This window comes from Astatotilapia calliptera, chromosome 3 (assembly GCF_964374335.1).
Source record: "Astatotilapia calliptera chromosome 3, fAstCal68.1, whole genome shotgun sequence".
NCBI lineage: Eukaryota > Metazoa > Chordata > Actinopteri > Cichliformes > Cichlidae > Astatotilapia > Astatotilapia calliptera.
In genome coordinates this window covers 6413454-6431305 of record NC_137424.1, presented here as the reverse complement: position 1 = coordinate 6431305, position 17852 = coordinate 6413454, and the positions used below count along the sequence as shown (strand labels likewise).

The 17852-nt window shown below is 42.4% G+C and overlaps 2 protein-coding genes and 1 long non-coding RNA gene across 4 annotated transcripts in view; 1 reads left to right on the top strand and 2 right to left on the bottom strand.

The window, feature by feature from the left end:
- The window catches only part of LOC145425130 (uncharacterized), a 124349-nt gene that overhangs the window by 55566 nt on the left and 50931 nt on the right, over positions 1-17852 (top strand). The window lies entirely within an intron of this gene.
- LOC113011595 (NACHT, LRR and PYD domains-containing protein 3-like) overlaps positions 1-17852 on the bottom strand; it is a 604422-nt gene that overhangs the window by 578686 nt on the left and 7884 nt on the right. The window lies entirely within an intron of this gene.
- LOC113017909 (protein NLRC3-like) overlaps positions 2262-17852 on the bottom strand; it is a 36779-nt gene continuing 21188 nt past the window's right edge. For both annotated transcript variants that reach the window (XM_080297076.1, XM_080297065.1), the window contains exons 5-8: positions 14126-15914; positions 10082-10255; positions 9685-9858; positions 2262-3099 (exon numbers count right to left, since the gene is read on the bottom strand). In XM_080297076.1, coding sequence (XP_080153202.1) covers positions 2907-3099; positions 9685-9858; positions 10082-10255; positions 14126-15914 — 2330 coding nt within the window. In that variant the 3' untranslated portion in view covers positions 2262-2906. The remainder of the gene's footprint in view (positions 3100-9684; positions 9859-10081; positions 10256-14125; positions 15915-17852) is intronic.

Here is a 17852-nt window from a genome sequence, read left to right as displayed (position 1 = left end):
CAACAACACATATGGTTCAGTGTTATTAACTATGATAATAGCAGTAGGTACAAAAGACAATCTATGTCTCTTTGTCTTCACTGCAGGCACTTTATAACGACGACCTGATGGAAGCAGTTGAAAATCATTAAAGAGAGGATGATCTGAACACAACATGACAGAGGTCGCCTTCCTCAGCACCTGCCTGTTATAAAAGTCCACAAGCCGGACCTGAGACCTCCCTGAAATCTTACCAGCCACTTTAACCAGGTTGTTAAGTCTGGTCTTATTATTCAGAGACATATTACCGTACCAAGCAATGATACAGAAAGTTAAAACAGATTCAATAAAACTTTTATAAAAAACGAGTCATCATTGCAGATGAAACATTGAAACCTCTCAACCTCCTTAAAAAGTCTTTGTTGAACCTTTTTCACTGTAGCAGCAAGATGTGACTCAAAGCACAGAGCTTTATCAAGAACAACCCCCAAATACTTATAACTGTCCACCAGTTCAATGGCTGCACATTTACCACTGTTAGCGCAGGATGAGGGGATGTCTCCCTGAAGTCAATAACCATGTCCTTGGTTTTCAAGGTGCTGATCATTAAGAAGGACTGATCACACCACGAAACAAACTCATCCACAACAGGCCCATGGGAATCCTCTTCACCATGAAGGAGGCTTACAATGACTGTGTCATCTGCGTATTTAATGAAATGCCTGTTGGCCTGTGTACTGCGACAGTCATTAGTGTACAAAATATACAGTAGAGGAGAGAGACAACAACCTTGCGGTGAGCCAGTGGAAGAGTTCAGCTGTTTGGAAAAACAGCCGTTCACTCTCACACACTGAGATCTGTCAGTTAAAAAGTTTAAAACCCAACCAACGAGATTAAGATCAAGTGTAAACTGGTTAAGAAGTTTATCAGCTAAAAGATGTGGCTGGATAGTATTAAAAGCTGAAGAAAAATCAATAAATAAGAGCTGAGCATGAGCTTTGGCGCCATCAAGATGGCGATAAAGGAAGTTCAACAGAGTGACCACTGCATCATCAACACGTCTACGAGGCCTGTATGCAAATTGTAGAGGGTCTATAAGCTTCTCTACTTGCTAACTGAGAGTCTGAACTAAAACCAGGAAGACTTATCTTATTACAGTCACTGTAACAGTGACCAGTCATGTGTTTCATGCCTGCCCAGGCCACCCTTAAGTTATTGCTACCCATCTCCGCCTCTACCTTATCCTTGTATTTTACTTTGGCTTTTTTAATTTCTGATCTGATCTCCTTCCTAATTTCTCTAACTTTCAAGATATTCCCTTCAATAAAAGCTTTTTTCCTTTCATGAATCAGCCTCATAAGACCTTTTGAAGACCATGGTTTGTTATTAGGAAAAAAATGGAGATGGTGTCAGTCGCATTCTTAGGATTCGCTTTAGGGTGGATGTAAACAACGGTGACGTTGATCTGTGGGAATTCCCTCGGCAGATAAAACGGCCTCAAAGACACAGAGAGGAGCTCAATGTCAGGCAGACACACTTGTCTACGAACGGTCACATTTTTACACCATTTCTGATTTATATACAAACACACTCCTCCTTGAGATTTCTGGGTAGCTCCGGGGTCTCGATCCAAACGTATGGGAAACCCGAAGCCATTTAGTTCCAGAGAACAATCAGGGTCAGAGTCCTTGAGCCAAGTCTCTGTGAATGCCATTAGACATGTATCCCTGTAGCCACGCAAGTGTGCGACATTCAAATGCAGTTCATCCAATTTACTCCTCAGAGACTGCACATTAGCCAGGATTATTGATGGTAAAGGAATGACTCCAAACAACCGTCAGGATTGCCAATAAAATCATGCGAAATAAAAAACCCATCTTCGTTAAAAGAAGTTCCACAAAGCACAAGCCGATGCTATAGAATTTCCTCAGGCAAAAATATATATATATAAAGGAATAAAAGAATGAAATAAAATAAGTTAAAACACTGACACTGACAGAGAGAGACAACCTGCTGGTCGCCACAAGAGCAGCGCCCCTCTTTCTAGTCTAGTCTAGACTGAGAATGCATCAAGACCACTCACTCACCCTTCCCTCCTGCCTCTCAGCTGCTGAAACTCACAGTTTGTTACCACGGAAGAGTCACTCCTTCATCTGAGATGAAGCCTGATAGTCTGACTGATGCAATATAACATTCAGTCTACACTTTGTTTTTGTGCAAAGATGATAAAGAGGAAATACTAATAACATAAACAAAAATAAATGTCCAATTTAGAAATCTTATTCTTTTTTGCTCTATAAAATAGTTGTTTTTATTTTCCAGTCACTCATCGTAGCAGTAGGATTTACATGAAAATAAAAACAAATTAAGTTTGAGAGAAAAAGTACATTTTTGGCACTCTCTGGGCAACTGACTCAGAGACTCAAATGACTTAAAAAACCCGATTCATTTTGGTGAGTGACTCATTTAAACTCGATTCGGTAAAAAGAATCAAATTTACCATCACTAATACAAATCCCTTTGGAGAAAACAGCTTTAAAACATGTATTGTTAAATTCCAGATGTTTCTTTGCAAGGAAAACTCAAACACTGAAGCAATACCACCAGTAACCTCCTACATATGGAAATGTGGTGTCATTAAAGACATAATAATTTCATTAATACCCAATATCCAGCAAAATATGTAATTTGAACATTTTGTTCCTAACGAAATCAAATGTATATATTGTAGAAGATTAGCCAAATTTATGTAAAATGGCCAGTACATGAATTAAAAATAAAAAATAAACAAAATCGTATGACTGTGACAAATTTTACACAGTAATTCAGAGTCTAATAATCCACTCAAATATAAATATAAGTTTAGCTAAAAGCTCTATAGATAAGTCAATCAATAATATAATTCACATTTTAAATGATCATATGTGTTAACGTTTGAATCCTGACCTGAGAGTTTCCACTGCACACTGTGAACTCTTTAGTCCAGCAGACAGAAGCTTCACTCCTGAATCCTGCAGGTCAGAGTTACTCAGGTCCAGCTCTCTCAGACTGGAGGACTGGGAGCTGAGGACTGAGCACAGAGCTTCACAGCTTCTCTCTGACAGGTTACAGCCACCCAGTCTGAAAAACAAAAGATAATCTATAATACTTATGTAAAGTTTGTTATTATATTACATGCCATCTTTTTTATTTTTGATGAAACCTTAACATACTAAGATACAACATCATATGGATGAACTTGAATAAAATGTTTTTTTTTAATTATATCTTTATTTGGATTGGACAAGAAAAAACCATCTGCATAGCAGTATATGAATAACATGGGAACAAAGTCCTTCCAGGTTTTAGATTAAGTCCAGGAGAGCAAATGATAAACAAAGTGATCAGTGGGTGCATATTAACCTCCACTAGCTATTACTAGGACAGTTGCTCGCATGCTCTCCCAAAGGAGATATATAGAACACATTACATGGAACTATAAACACAAACTGGGAGGGGTGCCCATGCTGCAATCATTGTGAAGAAATAAGTAAATAAACAAGCAATAGTAATAGAAGTAAATGTAAAAAACAAACAAACAAAAAACAACCAAGTAATAGTGAGATCAAGTGAAGTCAGCCCTCGTGGGGGTGATGAATTGGATCCAATTGTTCCAAATTTGGTAGATTTTGGCTTTTTGATTTCTTAACAGATATGTAAGTTTTTCCATCCTAAATATCTCTAAAATGATCCCAAACCAGTCGTCTAGGGTAGGCTGGGCTGGGCTTAACCATCTTCTAGTAATTGTTTTTTTACTTGCCACCAAGAGTAATTGCACCAACTTAATCTCACTCCTACATTCCAGAAAGGGGACCAAACCCATGTATAAAACCTTAAAATCTAAAGGTATTTGAACGTTAAAGACTGCACTTAAGGAGACCTGAACGTTTTTTAACTTGGGACAGTCCCAAAAGACATGAAAATGGTTAGCAACAGTCGAGCCGCATTGTCTCCAGCATTGCATATAAGCCCCTTTGTACCTCTCCTGATATGGAGTCTTGAAGTACCTAATAATATTCTTCCAGCCATGTTCCTTCCAGCTCATAGAACTGGACGTGGACCACTGGCAGTACAAAACATTTTCCCACTCCCCCACAGAAATAGCAATCCCTGATTCCCTTTCCTATTTATCCTTAGTGTATAAAGTATTATCCTTGCTGGCACTAGAGAGGGCTTTGTATAGTTTAGAAATAGATTTAGTAGGGGTCATGGTTGTGGCATTTTTCAGGATGAGGAAAAAATGCGACTCAGCATCATTGAAGTTGGCATTCATGATCAATATATGATCTCAGCTGTAAGTTTCTATGAAAGTTGTATTTTGTCAGGTTGTGATCGTCCCGTAAGGCCTCAAATCTGAGCACAATATTTCTATGAGTAAGAGAGAGGAATGTCGTAAGGCCATAGGATATCCATGCTTCAAAGTTAGAGTCGTGTCTGTTTGGAATAAAATCCGAGTCGAAAGCAACCCACCTGAAGATTTTTAGCATTTTGTGTATCCCACAGATGTTGATTACCTTCTGCCAAACTTGGAGGGTGTGGGTTAACCAGGGGTTCCCCAGCTTTTCCAGCCAGCACATTAGACCCTTATCTGCCATTACAGCTTGTAGGGGGAATCGGTCCAACAGGCTGGACTCCAGTTCCTTCCACCTAGCCGTGTATGTTTTGTTACACCAATATAAGAGGGGGGTTATTTGAGCGACATAATAGTAATTCCTGAGGCAGGGGAGACCCAGTCCTCCCTTTTCCTTGGGGAGCTGGAGGGTAGCATATTTAATCCTTGGCTTTCGGCCCTGCCAGATAAATCTGGAGATCCATTTGTCCCACTCAATAAATTGGTAATCGCTCACTTCTATTGGCAAGTTTCTAAAAAGATAAAGCAGTCTGGGGAGCGTGTCCATCTTGATTGCGGTTACCCGGGAGCTGAGACGCATAAAGGGGACCAGATTCCATCTGTGCAAATCAGCTTTTATACTTGCAGATATTGGCTCGTAGTTTGCCTGAAAGAGCAGCGAGAGGTCCGCAGTCAAATATATTCCCAGGTACTTAATTTTCTCATTATCCCGATTTACTGTAAATTTGAGTAGAGATGTGTAATATTCTCCTAATGTTGTCAGTTGTTTGTCTATAGTGAATGAAACCAGTCTGATCTAAATCGATGAGGTCAGGTAAAAACTTCTCCAGTCTACGAGCAAGAATAGAAGTAAATAGTTTGTCATCCAAGTTAAGGACACTGATTGGTCGATAGTTTCCACATTCTCGTTTATCTTTCCCCTCTTTTGGGATAATTGAAATAGTTGCCTCCCTCCAGGAGGGTGGGATTTCTCCCTCCTGTAGGATGTAGTTAAATGACTTCAGCAATGTGGGGACTAGATCTGCCCTCAGGGTGCGATACCACTGAGAACTGAACCCGTCCGGCCCAACTGCCTTACCTGGTTTTAATCTGGAAAAAGCATTAATTTCTTCCACTAAAATGGGATGTGTTAGAAGCTCATTTTTGAGAGACGGGAGTGAAGGTAATTCTAGAGAGCTAAGAAAGGCATCAGTACAATTCTCCTCCGTAGCATTGGGCTGTGAGTACAGCTCCCTAAAGAAGGTCTCAAAACATTTCTGAATGTCTTCTAATTTTGATTCCAGAATATTAGTCTTGGGGTCCTTGATTTGGTATATCGTACTTTCCTCTAGTTGTTTGCGTTATTTATGTGCCAGATATTTTGCAGATTTCCCTCCTGTCTCATAGTATTTTTGCCTCAAAAAAATTAAGTTATTTTGGGCCTCCTGGGTGTAAATATCATTAATTTCATCCTGTATTTTCCTGATATCCTGCTTCAGAGTAGGATTTGCGGTGTTTATGTCTTCCTATTCTTTCAACTTTAAATTTGCCTGTAGTTCTGCTAATTTTTGCCCTTTGATTCTCTTTAAGTGGGAGGCGATAGAAATTAATGTACCTCTCATTACTGCTTTGAGCGTATCCCAAAGAATAGCTGGAGATACCTCTCCTGTGTCATTAACATCTAGAAATTCTTTAATGTCTACCTTTAATTTGGAAACTATGGCAGGATCATTAAGGTGCGATAACAATTTCCACAGTGTGGTACATTTTTTCCTAGCCACCTGCAAAGATAGAGAGATAGGACTGTGGTCAGATAGATCTCTTGTTAATATGTCACAGTCTTTGACCCTAAACCTATCAACTTTAAACATAAAAAAGTAGTCCAGCCTTGCATACACTTTAAAGGAACCAGAGTAATGAGTGAAATTTCTGGTAGATGCGTAGCGGTCCCTCCATACATCTATTATCCCCATCTCTACCATATAGGAATTGACTTTTCTAGTAAGTGCTGTTACCTGGTTGGTTGGGGAGGAGGAGTCTAGTTTAGGGTCAAGTCTAAAGTTAAAACCCCCCCACAGACAACTATCCCCTGAGAATCCACCAATAAATCAAACCTATTCCTATAGAATAGCCAATCGCTCCCGGGGGGAGCATAAACATTTAAAATTGTGATTTCAGACCCCTCTATCCATTCTGTTATTCTAACCAATCTGCCTTCCTCGTCACAGAGTTCTTAGATATGTTCATAGTTAAGTGTACCAGAGATAAGTGTAGCCACACCCCTCTTGTGTTTGGACTTAACGGAAGAGGAGAATACATATTTAAAACCCTTTCTTTTCAATCTCAAGTGATCTACTTGGTTCATGTGTGTCTCCTGAAGTAATGCAATCTGGGCCTTCTCCTTCCTTAGTTTGGACAGTATCTTATTCATCTTAATCACGTTCAGAACCCCATTAACATTAAAAGAGATTACTTTCACTGACTCACTTCCCATAAAGATATATTAAGTTACCACAGCGCATAAACTCAATAGCAGCAGGCAACCCCCTCTTAAAACAGTAACAAGTGAAAAAAGTTAGGAATGAACTGAAAACATTTGAACATAACTGGAGCTTGAAAGCTCCTAAGCTGGCTTCTGACAGTGGAGCACTTCCACTGACACCCTCACAACTTGAAGGGAAACCCCTTATTACCCCCTGAGTTAGGGGGCTTTCCACTGCGACGTCACTCACAGCACGAGAAGCCCCACCCATTTTAGCTCGACAGTAACCATATTTCACCATGTTGTCCATAGCTAATACATAACATTAAATTCGTTCTCTTCACGTCTGTATACTTGCAGCTTCTCTCTATATCCCGCAGCTCCTCGGATCTGACGCGGACGCCGACCACCAACTCCCCGCCACAGCGGGCATCTTTGTAGTTTTTCTCTGGGGGTTGCCGGTGGTGTAATCACCTTTACCGGCAGGCCCCGACTCGCCAGGTCAGCCGTTGCCTCCTCCACCGTGTTGTAGGTTTTCACTCCTTCTTCGAAAAAAACCTTAAGGCGCGCTGAGTAGAGGGTCCTAAACCGTACATTCTTCTCTTTTAGGACCTTTCGTGCCTCTGCATACTCCTTCCTCATAGCCATGATCTCAGGGGGGTAATCGTGGTCGAGGTTGATCTTGCTGGAATTCAGCATAAAACCTTTCTTTTGCCAAGCGAGCCTCAGCACTTCTTCTTTAACCGTGAAGCACAGGAATTTTACCAGGATCGATCTGGGTTGGGAGCCGTCCGGAGGGAGTAATGATAACACTCTGTGTGCTCTCTGAATTTGTAACGGTGTTGATGGTGGGATGGCGAGATTCTCCCGGAGTAGCTTCTCCACAAAGTGGGCCATAGATGGAGCTCCCGATTCTTCTCCCTCCGGCACCCTGTACAGTCTGAGCGACTCCCTCCTCGAGTAAGCCTCCAGTGATGTTAGTTTTGTTTGAAACTTTTCCTGCATGCTTTCTTCCATTTGCCCAACATCTCTAAAGTTAGATATATCCTGTCTCAGAGTGACGCTGAAAAACTAGTTCATGCATTTATTACTTCCAGGCTGGACGACTGTAATTCATTATTATCAGGATGTCCAAAAAACTCCCTGAAAAGCCTTCAGCTAATCCAAAATGCTGCAGCAAGAGTCCTGACAGGGACTAGAAAGAGAGAGCAGATTTCTCCTGTATTGGCTTCCCTTCATTGGCTTCCTGTTAAATCCAGAATTGAATTCAAAATCCTGCTCCTCACATACAAGATCTTAAATAATCAGGCCCCATCTTATCTTAATGACCTTGTAGTACCATATCACCCCATTAGAGCACTTCGCTCTCACACTGCAGGCCTACTTGTTGTTCCTAGAGTATTTGAAAGTAGAATGGGAGGCAGAGCCTTCAGTTTTCAGGCCCCTCTTCTGTGGAACCAGCTTCCAGTTTGGATTCAGGAGACAGATACTATCTCTACTTTCAAGATTAATCTCATATTTCCATTAAAAGTGTTGAATTTGACTGTTTGATGTTCTTTATGATCTCTGGCACCAGTTCATCTGTAGGCTGAGCTCAATCCATCCATTTAGTGAAATTATGTTTAAAGGTCTCCTTGTTTTCTGAGCGTGCACAGATCCTGAAGCAGAAAGCCTGGGTTAATAGAGAAATGATCATCACTGTGATGATGCTCATCATCTCTGACTGGGATTTGAGGTTTTGTCAAAGCAGCAAAGAAAGCCTGGCTATGTTGGACTGGGTGTGGAAGCAGCTCCCAGTTTGAGTTCAGGAGACAGACACCCTCTCTACTTTGAAGATCAGCTTCAAACTTTCCTTTTTGCTAAAGCATATAGTTAGGGCTGGACCAGGTGACCCTGAATCCTCCCTTAGTTATGCTGCAATAGACGTAGGCTGCCGGGGATTCCCATGATGCATTGAGTTTTTCCTTTCCAGTCACCTTTCTCACTCACTATGTGTTAACAGACCTCTCTGCATTGAATCATATGTGTTATTAACCTCTGTCTCTCTTCCACAGCATGTCTTTATCCTGTCTTCCTTCTCTCACTCCAACCAATCACAGCAAATGGCCCCGCCCCTCCCTGAGCCTGGTTCTGCCAGAGGTTTCTTTCTGTTAAAAGGGAGTTTTTCCTTCCCACTGTCGCCAAAGTGCTTGTTCATAGGGGGTCATATGATTGTTGGGTTTTTCTCTGTATCTATGAAGTGCCTTGAGGTGACTTTTGTTGTGATTTGGCACTATATAAATAACATTGAATTGCATTGTTAGTATCTCAGACAAAATCTCGTCTGTGTTCTGGAGCTTATCTTTGTGTTCTGCAACCCTGGTTTCCACATCATTAAGCCGCGCATTGGCTTTATCCAACTCACCCCTTATTTCCACCAGTTGCGCTTTCGTGTCTTTTCGAAATTCTTTCACCTCTTTCCCAACGCCTCTCAGTTCTTTCAGTATCAGCGTCAAACTTGCTGGGTCAACCTCATCTTCTGTCCCAGAATCCTCGCGGCTAGGAGTGGGAGAGTGGCCTCGGCTAGCCCCATAGGGGCTAACGTTAGCCCCTTCTGTTAGCTGCACATTGCCATCTTCCACGTTTTCAAACGTTAACTTCTTAGCTATTTTGTTCTTTCTGGACATCATTTAAACCCCTTTTTCCTCTTTATGTGCACTTAGATAGTGTATTAATTTACTTGGGGCAGTTTTAATAAGTTTCAGTCGAGAGCTCTCGTACTAGGTGTCCATCCCCACGAGCGCCGGAACCGGAAGCCTTGAATAAAATGTTTAATTGGTTCATTTAAAAAAAACAAAATGTCAATTGATCTGACCTCAGAGTATTTAGTTTACACTTTAAACTTTGTAGTCCAGCAGACAGAATCTTCACTCCTGAATCCTGCACATTTTTGATACTCAGGTCCAGCTCTGTCAGAGTAGAGGACTGAGAGCTGAGCATTGAGGACACAGCTTCACAGTTTTCCGCTAGAAGTTCACAGACGTTGAGTCTGAAAATGAAAACATGAACAAAGACTGATGTTAAAGTGTAATCAGGGTGCAATAACTAATCTTATATTTTAAGAATCCTTGTTGTTTTATGCTGAGCAGATGTGGTACGAAACAACAGTAAATTGATCAAGTTTACCTCTACTGTTTAAATTGCTGGATTTATTTTCTCAGTTAAAAACAAAACAAACAAACAAAAGAAAAAAGAATACAAATCGGTCAGACCTCAGAATATTCAGTTTGGCGTGTGGACTCTCCACTGCAGCAGACAGAAGCTTTACTGCTGAAGCCTTCAGGCTGTCGGTACTCAAGTCCAGCTCTCTCAGACTACAGGACTGGGAGCTGACCACTGACAACAAATCTGTACAGACTTCCTCTGACAGCTTACAGCTGCTCAGCCTGAAAAAAATAACAAGAACAACAAAACAATAATATTTATTATCAAATAAAATCTCTTTATATGTTGAATCTAAGTAATCAAATGTGTACAAATGAGTACACTACAATGCACAATTAAATAAAAAAATGTTCAAGAATTTAAGTGTAACAGAAGAAAAATATTTCAAATTAAACACAATTATTCCAATGTATGTAAATGGAAACCAGTGAAGACCAGGTTGATTTAGTGACAGTAGTTCAGTGTCTGCTGGCACAGGCCTGTGAGTACTGCAGTATTACACTTACTACAGTACTGCTGGTCACTTTATTAATTCTAATATGTGTGATTACTGTAAATGTAGTTATAAATAATGTATCACATCCTGGACTCTCGTTTCATTTTCTGTCTAAAAGCTGCTTTGGCTCATTCCCCTTTAAAGCCCCGCTCTCCCTAACTTTATTTTGATTGGATGATTTCATAAAGCACGCTGAAAGGCAGTAGCCAGTTATCATGAGCTCCATCTCCTCAACCTTCTGGTTTAGAAATTATAAGAAACTGTATACCTCATAAAAACCCGTCTTGATCCATGCTCAATCATCCAGGTTAGTAAATCCCAAAAGTTGATTCTGTTCATCTGGACGTAGCGCTTTCAGTGGGAGAAACATTTCGTCACTCATCCAGGTGACTTCGTCAGTCTCAGCTGACTTCTGGTTTCCAACCCTATAAAAAGTACATTTGCATAATGACTGAAACCAGCCCACTGAAGGAACAATAAGGCTGGGAGGTCAGTTCCTTGACCATTAGGTTTGAGTCATTATGCAGATGTACTCTTTATAAGATTGGGGAAAGCTGCAGTCAGCTGAGCCTGAAGAAGTCATCTTGATGAGTGACAAAATGTTTCTCCCGCTGAGAGCGCTACGTCCAGATGAACAGAATCAAACTTTGGGGGCTCATAAAATCATGATTAGAAATCTTCTCAGATGTATTTTTACATTTTAGATCCACAGCAACAAAGTTCACAGCAGGATGTCTCTGTTCAGTAATTATTATGCCCATTACCTGCAAACTGTGAGGTACGCAGGTAATGTCAGGTAAACACTAGCTGTCTGAAACTGTTCCTGTTAAATGTGTGTATAAAGGAAATAAGCTGAAATAGATACTGGATGGATCTGTGCTTTGACACCAAACATTTCTTCCTGTTAAAAGGGAGTTTTTCCTTCCCACTGTCGCCAAAGTGTTTGCTCATAGGGGGTCATATGATTGTTGGGTTTTTCTCTGTATCTATTACTGTACGATCTACTGTACAATATAAAGCGCATTGAGGTGACTGTTGTGATTTGGCGCTATATAAATAAAATTGAATTGAATTACATCCCATTTCAGGTACCTAGAACCTGAACCTTCTCTGGAAACCTGGGACGCTGGCGGGTTTCTCTTGCTTACCTATCTGCTCATCCTCTTTCTTTCTGCTCGCATGATGATTTCCTGGTTGAGTTTGTAAAGACTTTTGCTCAGGACCTTCTTGCTGTGCGGCAACAGTGCTAACCACCGTCCGCTGTATGTTTTTCAGTCATTAAATCAAACCATGAAAGATCAGCTTGCTTCTCGTGATGAACCTGTCTGTTTTCGATTCCACACCAGGGTCTGCCCACTGGAAAGTTCAGAGATAAGGGTGGAGGATACTCACACAAACATAAAAACCCAGATTGCAACTCCAACTCTCTGTTCTAGTTAACCAGACCTTTCAGGCTCTTGTTCAATCAGAACCTCATGGAGTCTGAGTTAGCGAGACAGTTAAACATCCCTCTATGCGCCCTTAATCCGCCCATTCCCACTAAGTCATTAAATAACCGAGTGTCCCCTCACATAACTCAGCGCACAGAGCCTGTCACCCCTGGCAATCACAAGAAAACACTTACCTTTTTTGCTTTTCATGCACCTCACAAACCACTCATACTCGGCTTTCCTTGGCTAGAATTACATAACCCCCACTTAGACTGGTCAGGTCAGAGGGTAATCAGTTAGAGTCTGTTCTGTCATTCAAATTGCCTTGTTTCTGCCCATCCACCGGAACCTGTGGAACCATCAACCAACACTGAGACTGTTTTAGATCTCTCCTCTGTCCCCATCAAATGTCATGATCTTCAGGAAGTATTTAGCAAAAGTAAAGCGCTTTCACTGCCACCTCACAAACCACAGGACAGCACCATAGAACTACTCTCTGGCTCCACCCGGCCTTCTAGCTGGCTGTATAACCTGTCTAGACCTGAGTGTGCGGCTATGGAAAAGTACATTAAGGAATCCCTCGGTGCAGGCATAATCCAACGATTGTCATCTCAAGTTGGAACTTCTTTTTTGTGGGGAAAAAGGATGGCTCTCTCTGGCCATGCATTTACTTCAGGGGCCTCAGTGATATTACCATCAAGAATAAGTACCTATTACCTCATTAGCTCTGCTTTCAGGCCATTTCACAGTGCCACTGGGTTTACAAAACCCCACATCCGCAACGCTTACCACTTTTTCCAGATCAATCAGGGAGACAAGTGGAAGACTGTTTTAAACATGCCATTGGGGGACTACGAGTATTTGGTCATGCCGCCTGGGTTAACTAATGCTCCCGCAATGTTTCAAGATTAGTTAACGATGTCCTCCGGGAATTCCTTGACAGGTTCGTATTGGTGTATCTGGATGATATCCTCATTTTTCCCAAAACCTGCGAGGAACATCAGTCTCATGTCCATGCTATTTTTCCAACGTTTGCTGGAGAATAAACCTTATGTCAAAGCAAAAAAGTGTGAATTCCATTCCTCATCAATAACTTTTTTCAGTTACATTTTGGCACGGGGGCAGGTGAAGACGGATCTGGCAAATGTGAAAGCTTTAACAGAGTGGCCTACCCCTTGTACCCATTGTAGATTCAAGAAGCATCTCCAATGGGTTTTGGGAATAGCAAATTTTTATAGCCTGTTCATTTTCAACTATAGTCAGGTAGCTGCACCACTCAAGTCTCAGCATGCATCTGGTCCCCCAAAGCTGAAACTGCATTCACCAAACTTAAGTATCTGTTCACCACGGCACCTTTTTGGTTCACCCTGATCACAGTTATCATTGCAAAGGTGGACACATCAGAAATTGGAGAAATAAGACATTGAAGATAACCTCGTTCACTTACTGTAACCTCCACCAGTGATCTTTCTGATGCTGCTCTACCTCTGTTACAGTGACTCAGATTACCATCAACCAAGACCCATTTCCGGAAACCTACCACAGAGCCCACTTCATGCTCACAGCTTCAAGTGCTTGACTTCCGCCATAGTTCACAGTTCATGTTAAAAAATTCCAAGTGTCAAGTTCCTGTGTGTAAATAAAGCCTTCACGTCTAGTAATATTCAGTTCCTTCACCTTTGTCTGTATTTTGGGTTCACCATGTTGTTCTGGCCACACCGAGGTAACAGATTTATATTTGAAAAACAGAGAGACATGGGGGATTGCAATAAAGATGAGACACAAACCAGACCTTAAAATAAGAACATCTGAAAACGATGTAGGTGCAGTCTGGTAGCTCAAGTATTTGCTTTAAAAAACAGAGCTAGACTCCTGGTTGTTGGAGACAAGTGAACAACTTGAGGATAATAAACCTGTCAGAGGGGCTGAAGGATCAGAGCTCATGTTCTTATAGGCTGGATCTGGATTGTGCTTTGATTCGAGTTGAAGACAAAAATATTTCAGAAATGCTGACATGTCCTGCTGGAGAGAAATATTTAAAGTATCATGACTATTTTAGTGACTATTTTTTAATTTTTCTAAAGTGGTAGTGTTCTTTGAACTGAGCACCTCTGATTTATTTCCCATGATTTTAAGAATGAAGCGATGAGTTCATGTTTACTTACAGAGCTTTGTTGGAGGCTTTGACCACTGGCAGCAGCCTCCGAAGAGCCTCCTCTGAAGCAGAGTATTTCTTCAGGTCAAACACATCCAGATCTTCTTCTGATGACAGTAAGATGAAGACCAGAGCTGACCACTGAGCAGAAGACAGTTTATCTGTGGAGAGACTTCCTGATCTCAGGGACTGTTGGATCTCCTCCACTAGAGAACGATCATTCAGTTCATTTAGACAGTGGAACAGATTGATGCTTTTCTCTGCAGACAGATTCTCACTGAGCTCCTCCTTGATGTACTGGACTGTTTTCTTATTGGTCTGTGAGCTACTTCCTGTCTGTGTCAGCAGACCTCGTAGGAGAGTCTGATTGGTCTGCAGGGAAAGACCCAGGAGGAAGCGGAGGAACAAGTCCAGGTGTCCATTTGGACTCTGCAAGGCCTTGTCCACAGCATTCTGGTAGAAGTGTTTCTCTGCAGATTCTCTTGTTTCAGACTTCTTGGAGGTTGTCTGTTGTTCTTCCAGCAGATTGAGTCCAGAGTTGATGAAGGTCAGATGGACATGAAGAGCAGCCAGAAACTCCTGAACACTCAGATGGATGAAGCAGAACACCTTGTCCTGGTACAGTCCACTTTCCTCTTTAAAGATCTGTGTGAACACTCCTGAGTACACTGAGGCTGCTCTGATATCGATGCCACACTCTGTCAGGTCTGATTCATAGAAGATCAGGTTTCCTTTCTGCAGCTGATCAAAAGCCAGTTTTCCCAGAGACTCAATCATCTTCTTGCTCTCTGGACTCCAGTGTGGATCTGTTGCAGGTCCTCCATCATACTTGACCTTCTTCACTTTGGCCTGAACCACCAGGAAGTGGATGTACATTTCAGTCAGGGTCTTGGGCAGCTGTCCTCCCTCTCTGGTTTCCAGGACACGCTCCAGAACTGTAGTAGTGATCCAGCAGAAGACTGGGATGTGGCACATGATGTGGAGGCTTCGAGCTTTCTTGATGTGGGAGATGATCCTGCTGGCCTGCTCCTCATCTCTGAATCGGTTCCTGAAGTACTCCTCCTTCTGTGGGTCAGTGAACCCCCTGACCTCTGTCACCCTGTGAACATACTCAGGGGGGATCTGGTCTGCTGCTGCAGGTCGTGTGGTTATCCAGACGTGAGCAGAGGGAAGAAGATTCCCCCTGATCAGGCTTGTGAGAAGTACATCAACTGTGGTGGGCATCGTAACATCAGTCACAGTTTTGTGGAAGTCCAGAGGAAGTCGACACTCATCCAGACCATCAAAGATGAACACAACCTGGAAGTCTTCAAAGCTGCAGATTCCTGCTTCTTTGGTTTCAGTAAAGAAGTGATGAACAAGTCCCACCAAGCTGAACTTTTCCTCTTTCAGCACATTCAGCTCTTTGAAAGTGAATGGAAATATGAACTGGATGTCCTGGTTGGCTTTGTCTTCAGCCCAGTCCAGGCTGTATTTCTGTGTTAAGACTGTTTTCCCAATGCCAGCCACTCCCTTTGTCAGCACTGATCTGATTGGTTCATCTCTTCCAGGTGTGTCTTTAAAGATGTCTTCTTGTCTGATGGTTGTTTCTGGTCTGTGTGGTTTCCTGGATGCTGTTTCAATCTGTCTGACCTCATGTTCATCATTGACCTCTGCAGTCCCTCCCTCTGTGATGTAGAGCTCTGTGTAGATCTGATTCAGGAGGGTTGGGTTTCCTGCTTTAGCGATGCCCTCAAACACACGCTGGAACTTCTTCTTCAGCTTAGACTTAAGTTTAGGCTGACACTTCTGAAGAGCATCTGAATCAAAAAAAGGAAAAAAGAAGGAAAAGTACAAATCTGGTCTGAAGGAGCTATGTGATGTACTTTGGCCTTTGTTGAGCCTATCATACGTTTTAGTTTTTAATATACTTATTCTACCAGAAAACCAGAAAAAAGGGGCTACAGGAATTCCTAAATGTAATTCCTGAAAACAGCCACATTAAATGTTTGGAACCTACACATCTGTATTGCTTTGCAGCTTTTCATATGTACCTGATGCCAACATGTGCAGGCTAAACAGGTTTCTGCTTTCTGTGCCTCTTCTCCAAACTTTGTCACCAAAAATAACAACACTGCTATGTTATTTAAATAAGCATCTGAGAGAGATTCAGTAATTCACATTTAATTCTTGTCGTAAATTACAATGGCGAAAGATAATGTAAACCCTTTCTGGCCACACTAAACATGTTCCTTCTCGTTTGGCTCTTGGCGAAGGCAGTCGCACTTTTCTCCTCTTCTCCTTCCCCTTATCTTCCCTGCTTAGCCTCTTGTGTCTTTGTCTTGTCTCATGTGTATTTCACTTCCCTGGAACACTCTCTCACAGTCTGTGTCTAAAAACCTAAAAGAGAATTATGGATTTGATCAACTGGTCTCTGAATGCTATTGACACCCTTTTCTCAACGAGTTGTCTGGGCTCGGGAGAGCCCGAGTGCCCTGGAGGGACTTTCCCTGCCGGATACACGATGGACGAGTGGCAGACATGGAGGATCGTGTGCCTGGCGGGACTGTCGATCGAGGACGCTGAAGATATGTACCTATTCGGAACCATGATAACAGGGTTCTTGCTGATCGGAGCTGGCTTGGCCCTGGTTTATCGGAGAATTAAGAAAGCGGAACCGGCTGTTCAAACCCCCACAAGGCTGCTCGCTGGGATTGAAAGGATGGGACGAGGTGCGGCTTCTCAGAAAGGGCTCAGTGAATGCAGCATGGTTAAGAGCTTGGAGGCGCTAACGGCTGCAGTGAAGGCTCAGAATAACACCTCTGAGTGTATATTGGATTACATCAAGGAAGAATCCACTCGGAACAACACCTTGGGGCGGAAGCTGGATTACATCGCGGATCAGTTGGCTGCGGTCGTGAAGTCTCAGAATCTGCTCTGTGAGCAAAAGCCTGAAAAGACCACAGAATTGAAGGTAAATAACATAATTGAGAGGCTCGCAGCTATCCAGCGGGAGATTGAGAGACCAGTGTCGGTGTCGGAGTGTTAAAAACAGCTTGAAATTCTCATGAGTTGTTTGTAAAAGAAAAATCACAAATCATATAATGCGGCTACCCCTTCGGCGCCAGCTGTGGGCTCAAGGCCTGAGCTGAACAAAAACTCCCTGATAACGACTGTGTTGAGTCTGTTCCTTCCCATTCCATGCAAGGCCACCTGGGTTGGCTGGTAGACTGTTTACTTAGCCTGATAGGGCGGAGGACACTGTCTCAGCTGAACTATGGACACGCACACACATACATTTACACTGATAAGCACTCACACATCCCCCCTCCCCTTCCAATGCCTTCGATGCTTGTTGCCTCCTGGGAACACGAGGCGGGTCTGGGCCCACGCTGGAGAGTCGGCGCAGTGGCAGGACGGCTGCTGTGTTGCCTGGGATTACTCCTTATCCCCTAACCAACCTTGTTGTTGGTCACGTGCTCTATAATGTTGTACTGTGGACATTTATGTGCTTTCTGTGCAGAGGAGTTTTTTTGTTTCCTGTTCTCATGCTGTCCTCTATAGCCCAGCATGAGCAGAGGTCTCTTTTTTCCCCTTGTACTTTCCCATTGTAGTGTAGATTTCAGTGTTTTTTCTATAATGCAACGTTCTCTGACTTGTATCCCCATGTGATGTCTGTGTTGTGTGTGTATGGTCGGGGGGCGGGTTCATTCCACTGCAGGGCAACCTGACACTGCAGGTGATGAATAAAATTTGAA